The sequence below is a fragment of the Crocodylus siamensis genome, chromosome 6 (assembly GCF_052110815.1).
Source record: "Crocodylus siamensis isolate JL-2025a chromosome 6, ASM5211081v1, whole genome shotgun sequence".
In the NCBI taxonomy this organism is placed as follows: Eukaryota; Metazoa; Chordata; order Crocodylia; family Crocodylidae; genus Crocodylus; species Crocodylus siamensis.
The window spans coordinates 21,250,348-21,256,710 of NC_143400.1; the positions used below are offsets into that span (position 1 = coordinate 21,250,348).

Genomic DNA, 6,363 nt, shown 5'->3' on the forward strand with positions numbered 1-6,363 from the left:
AGGTCATGCCTCGCAAACACGCTGCAGGTCTTCAGCCAGCTTGTGCAGATGCTGCACACAGGCTTTCTGGGAGCTTTTGACAAAATTTTGCGCAAGAACTCAGCTGACCTGACCTCTGTGGATCGAGGGAAACAGGAGCGGTTTTAAAGGGGCCAGTATCCCAGGGGAGGGAGCTACACCGTGGGGTCCTCGTCCTCCACAAGGTAGTGCTGGGGGCTGACCTGCTCAGGAATGATTTGGAAAGGGAAGGGAATAGCGAGGGGCCTGTGGGTGCAGGCAAGACCCACTTAAAAAGCCCCGAGGGGCTGCCAGGAACAGCACAAGGATCTGGGAAGGTGAAGGGATGGGCCGCATGACAGCAGCTGAACTGGAGCAGCCTGCGCGAGCCTGGCTGTTTTGGAGCAGGGTTTGCTGGTCTATCAGGACGCTGCACTCCAATGTCTTCTTCTTCAAAGAAGAAAACCCCATGGCTCCTTCTCTGCAGCTGACCGGAAACAAAGGGGCTCCCAGAGACGGGGAGCCATGGGTCCCCAGAAGGCCAGGGCCTGAGAAGAGCAGGGTCTCCAAGCCCGAGGCTGCCCCACATGAAGCCACACGAGGGCTAGCAGCAGAGATGTCCTTGGGATTGTGGAGAAGGTGGAAGAAGAGCTTTCCCTTCCTACTTGGAAAGAGGCAGTTGATGCTTTTTGCATCATTAATATAGTTTCTGATACATTTTAATGCAAGGGGTTGAGCATGAAGACACCCCCCCGACCCCCCAAACTAAGGGAAGATGATGCTAAGCGCCGAGCTGCTTCACTCACCGGCCTTGCAGAGCTCGGCTCTGGACAACGAACGAGCTAGGGCTAGTCCTAGTGGACACAGGTTTCAGCCCCAATGCATTGCTCACGTGCCTGGTCCTGTTTCCATCAGCAAAGCCCTGGCGTCTGGCCTCTCAAGCCCAGCTCTAGACAAGGTGACCCAGAGCCTGCACTTCATGATGGAGGAGACAGAGGCACCAGAGCCAAGAAGGCTGACGTGTCCTTCCAGGGGAGAGTCCAATGGAGGCCCTCGCTGCCCCTTCTCAGGCCAGGAGCGAGGGAAGAGCACGCAACCCCAGGCCTCCCCGCTCCTTCGTTTAGCTCCAGGTGGCCTGTCCCCATCCCTGCAGCCAGCCCGTGGGTGCAAAGCCAATACACCCCAACGAGCAGGGGGGGCAGGAGGTGAGATCCAGTCTGAGCCTGATGGCACCTGCAGCCCAGCAGCAGGGTCATGCGCTGAGGCCCCTGAAAGTCACCTCGCCCAGGAGCCGGCTGGACCAATGCAGAGGCCTCAGGCACATCGTGGAGGCTGGAGCGACCAGTTCCTCACACTGTTTTCAATGCCTGGGCTCATGTATCTTGGCCTTAACCCGTGCCAGGAGAGCCCCGAGATGGCTCTGATGGATTTCCAGGCAGCAGCCTGGGCTTTTGGGGCTTGAATAATGCATGAGGCGCTTGGAGGCCAGGAACACAGCGGCTTGCAGCCAACGCTGCAGGGAAAGGATGGACCTCGAGGGGGTTTGGGGCTGGGTCCTGCAGAGGCCGAGCTGGGGCAACCCGGATGGTCCTGGAAGGAAGAGTTTGCTGCATCTCCTCTGCCCCGGTCACAGTGAGTATCAGCACGTGGCACTTCCCTACGCTTAGGGTATCACCACGTCACACATAGCACACTTAGCACAAGTCCCATGGCAGCGCTGGCTGTGATTGCGCTCTGCATTGCGCAGGAGCCAGTCCCAGGTCTATGACTGGCTCCCAGGCTGTGCTAGTTCTGCTCCTAGCCCTTCACCTCCCCAAAAAAGGCCTGACTTTGCTGCACTACAAAGGCGTGTGGCACAGCTCGGACACAGTGCTAGCCCCTGCAATGTGTTACACACAATCACACAACTGGCCAGTCAACTAGACAATCAACTGAGACCAGCCAAAGGTGCAAAGTAATGATCACGCCCTGAAAACGATTATTCTGCTGGGCTGGGCTGGGCCGGGGGGAGCTGGGGAAGGGGGCCCTTCTCCCCCTCCACCCCAGCCCAAGGCCTTGCCCAGCCCTGTCTGCCTGGGGCAGCTGCTGACCCCAGCTGGGTCCTGGCAGCTTCAGGGAGGGTGTGGGGGGGGGAATGCCCTGCAGGCATGGGCATCAGTTTGGCATGGGCTGCTGGACACACTCAGAGGCACACATGCATGCATACACACACGTGACACAGGCATATGGGGGACATGTGCGCACCCCTCAAATGCATAGATCTGGGGGAGGGGATACACACTCACACATACACAATGCTGGCATCTAGGACACGCACACACAATGCACGCATCCAAGACACATGTATACAGACACAAGACGCAGGCATCCAGGACCCATACACTGCAGATGTACATTCACAAGCGCAGGTGATGCAGGCATTCAGGGCACACGCACGACACACGCGTCTAGGACACACACACACATACACATGCATGCACACATAATGCAGGCATCCAGGACAGACACACACATGCACACACAACACAACATAAGCATCCAGACACACGCACACACGCGCATCTGGGACACACATATGCACGCGTGGCCCTGCACGCCCTGTGCCCATGATTCAAACTCACCACCCCAGATGTTAGGGCCAGTGCCTGCAGCCTGGGCTGGGAGGGGGCAGAGGTGTCGCTGCCCCTTCCCTCCCTCCCCCCACACACTCCTTCAGCTGGAGCAGGACCAGTCCCCCCACCTTGTCCCCCAACCCAGCCAGGACATGGCACCAGCACTGAAATCCAGTCTCTTTATTGCATGAACAATCCCTACTGTACAGCGCCGGGTGCCTGGCTGCCCGTGGGTCTGAGGATGGGCCGGGCTGGGGCCACATTCCCTGAGGAGCCGGGCCGGGGTGGGGACCGGGCCAGGCATGGGGGCAGCTGGTGCGTGGGGCTCTGTGGCCCAGGAGCCGGTCCCCCACCCCTCTGTGGCCTGGGCCAGGGGCTGGGGATGCTCTACCCAGCTCAGGGAGGCCCAGCAAGGCTGAGGGAAGTCCCGGCTGCAAGGACCACCTTCGGACCCACCCCGTTGCCCCGGTCTGAGAGCGCTGGTGTGTGCGGGGCAGGAAAGGGCAGGGGAAACGGGCCAGGGCCCACAGCTGGCCGGCGGCCTCCCCTCCTCAGACCCAGAAAGTGCTGGCGGTGCGGTCGGCGCGGCGACCCAAAGCGCGTGAAAATGTGCAAACGAAGCGAGCGTGCGAGGGCCCAGCCGGGGGCGGGGGACGGGCGCGGGGCCGGCCCTGCCACGCGGCGCCCGCCGGCCGGGGAGAGCGCGGCGATTCACAGCAGCATGCTTTGCTAGGAGCGGGCCCAGGCATGCAGGGGCCAGCATCAGCCTGGCCTGGGCTCCGGGCGGCTCAGCGCTGCGGGGGTCTTCGTCCGCTGTTGGCTGCGGCCACAGGCCTGGAACAGAGGTGGGCGCGTGGTGTTGCTTGGCTGGTCCCTGCCCCAGGCAGCAGCAGGAGGCTGTTACCCTCACCCCGGGCAGCGGCAGCAGACTGCTACCTTCGCAGGAGCGGGGTGGGAAGGACGGGGGGAAAGAAGCTGGTCCAGTGCTGAGAGCAGTGGGCTGGGAGCCCAGATGCCTGGGTTTTATCCCAGCTCAGCGAGGGGCCTGGGGTCCGGGGTCTTTCTCTGACGGGTGGGCACTGGACTCCAGGGGGTTAGAGCAGAGGGATCTGGGGGCCCGAATGCCTCCCCCGGTGTGGTACCTGCTCAGCCAGGGCCTCGTGCTTGGCGGTGCCCACGACTACTCGGCCACCTGCACGCCGGTGCAGTTCTCTTTGCTCTCTGAGGTGATGGCCAGGTACTCAGATCTGCAGAGACAGAGCCGTGAGTGGGGGCAGAGCCAGTCTAGCCCCCTCGTCCACGGGTAGCCAGGGCTCTTTCTGGTCTGGGGGTGGCCCCGGCCCTGGCCCCGGCACTCACGCATTCTCCTGTGCAGCGGCCTCAGTGGCGGCCGCGATCTTCTTGTAGCAGTACACCATCTCGGCCACCAGCCAGATGGTCAGCACCACGATGAGCACGTACATCATGATCTCCGAGATGATGGAGGCGAGGTCCCGGTTGGCTGCAGGTGCATGGAGGGCAAGAGCAGGCGAGCCTGGCTGGGGACCCGTGTGCTCCCAGCTCCCAGCTCTGGGAGCAAGTAGGTACAGGGACACAGCAAAGGCAGGGGGTGCCAGGGGTGAGGGATCATGGAGCAGCACTGGGTGCTAGGCAGGGGGGATCTGTCTAGGCCAGGCCTTGCGGGGGCTGCTGCTCTTGGTCTGGGATGCCAACCAGGCCAGTGGGTGGGATGGGGCCAGGCTGCATCCATGGGTGCAACCATAACCCTAGGGTGCTGGCTGGGAGGGGTGGAGGCATGTCCATGCATGTAAATATGGGGGGCATGTGTGTGTGTGCGCGCATTTGCATGCAAGCATGTGCACATATGCATGCACAGGCTTGTGTGTGCATGCATGTACACAGGTGTATGTCTGTGCATGTCTGTTTGTACGCATGTGTGTGTATGTGTACACACAAGCATCTGTGTGTGTGTGTGTGTGTGTGCGTGCACATGCATGTATGTATCTCTGCAGGTGTGTGTGTGCATACAAGCCTGGGTACATGAATGTATGTGTATGGCTGTGCACATGCAAGTGCAGACACGTGCCTATGTGTGTCATGGGGCCAGCCCTGGCAGCAAGCATGGCCCCGTGTCCGTGCCAGTGGCAGCACCCACACTTACCCTTATCCACCACGGTGACGTGGATGGTTTTGTTGATGACGGTGTTGAAGACGTAGCCATCAAAGGTGAGGTTGCGGTCCACACGGCACAGGTACTCGCCGGCGTGGTCATAGGTGACATTGAGCAGGAAGACGGACAGGTCCTGCAGGTCCCGCGTGCTCTTGCTACCATTCCACACCAGCAGGTTCACAAAACGGTCATCCAGCACCAACAGGTCTGTGTCAGGTTCAAAGCGCAGGATCTGCACCCAGGGAAGAGGGGTGAGGCTGGGGGACCCTCTCGGGCCCCATGGGGAGCCACCCCTACGCACACAGATGCACACGTATCATGGGAAGAGATGCTGTGCACGCACATGCACCACGGAGGATGCCCGCCTGCCGCACCACACGCGGCCCCACCTTGTCGAAAGAATCAGCACCCTTTTGCTTGAAGTACCACTCGGTGTAGGCCTCGGCCGTGGTCTCACTGCGCTTCTTGCACGAAATGCATTGGATCTTGAAGGTCTTCCCAACCACAGCCTCGGTTTCTGAGTCCACCTCCACGCAGCCTGCCCAGCACGACGCCACTGCAGGCACACGGAGCTCGTCAGCCTCCCACCCGGGGATTTGCCACCACCACCCCCGCACGTCACCTGTGCTGAGTGGTACCTCGGGCCCAGGCAGGGGCCGGAAGCACACTGGGGGGGCGGGTGTGCGCGCGCGGGCAGGTGTGTATGTGCATATGTTCAAGTGTGTATGGCCATGAGCATGTGCACACATGTAAGCATGTGTGTGTGTGTGTGCATGTTCAAATGTGTATGGCCATGTGCATGTGTATGTATGTGTGTGTGTGCAAACAGGTGTGTACACATGACGTGTGTGCGTGTCTAGGCCAGTGTGTGCCAGTGTGTGCAGGTGGCACAGGCCCGACTTGCTGCCTGGCAGGTGAGCAGGGCTGGGGGGTGGGGGGCGGTCAGACCTGCAGGCCGGGGGGGCGAAGGGGAGGGGGCCTGGCCGGGGCTGCTGGTCCCCCCTCCCCCCCGCTCCGGGCCCGGGGTCGCCCGCCCCAAGGTCACGGCGCCGCGGCGGGGCCCCGCGCCCGCACTCACCGAGGACGAGCGGCAGCAGCAGCGCGGGCCCGAGCGGGGCCATGGCGGGCGGCGCGGGGCGGGCGCGGCGCTGGCGCGGGCTGAGACAGACGAGCCGCGCCGAGGAGCCTTGAGGAGGGTATTTATAGCCGCGGCGCCTCGGCACGTCCGGCCCGGCCGGGCAGGGGCTCAGCGCCCCCGCGCCCCGCTGCGCATCCCGCCGCCGCGCTCAGGGCATCGCCGCGCCGGGCCGGGGCTGCGGAGCCCGCACTGCGGAGCGGGGCCGGCGGCGCGGCGTGATGCATTGCAGCACCGGCACCGGGCGGGGCGGGCGCGGGACCCCCCCGCACGGCTCCGGCTCCGGCTCCCCTCGGCCGCCCCGCGCTCCCGGCCGCAGCGTCCCCGCCCCGCCGCCCGCCCCCTTCCATCCCGCCCCTGCTCCCGCTCCCCCCGCAACCCTGCCGGCGCCCCGCGCTCCGCTCACCCCTGCGCCCCCTCCCCCAACCCTGCCCTGCCCCCCCCGCCCC

The 6,363-nt window shown here is 63.2% G+C and overlaps 1 protein-coding gene across 1 annotated transcript; it reads right to left on the bottom strand.

The window, feature by feature from the left end:
* Positions 1-2,774: 2,774 nt before the first annotated feature.
* Positions 2,775-6,248, bottom strand: SCN1B (sodium voltage-gated channel beta subunit 1). Its single transcript, XM_090052603.1, has 6 exons — positions 5,858-6,248; positions 5,169-5,335; positions 4,771-5,011; positions 3,969-4,110; positions 3,752-3,856; positions 2,775-3,443 (listed from the first exon to the last, which is right to left on the bottom strand). Exons 1-5 carry the CDS (start codon positions 5,898-5,900, stop codon positions 3,790-3,792), a joined length of 660 nt encoding a protein of 219 aa, XP_089908729.1. The 5' UTR covers positions 5,901-6,248; the 3' UTR covers positions 2,775-3,443; positions 3,752-3,789.
* Between the last annotated feature and the right edge of the window lie 115 nt (positions 6,249-6,363).

Excerpts from the sequence above, each read along its gene's own strand:
- SCN1B (XM_090052603.1), bottom strand. The coding sequence starts at position 5,900 with ATGGCCCCGCTCGGGCCCGCGCTGCTGCTGCCGCTCGTCCTCG. Across the intron at positions 4,111-4,770 it reads CGTCACCGTGGTGGATAAGG|CCAACCGGGACCTCGCCTCC; the intron begins GTAAGTGTGGGT and ends ATGCACCTGCAG. Across the intron at positions 3,857-3,968 it reads GCCGCTGCACAGGAGAATGC|ATCTGAGTACCTGGCCATCA; the intron begins GTGAGTGCCGGG and ends CTGTCTCTGCAG.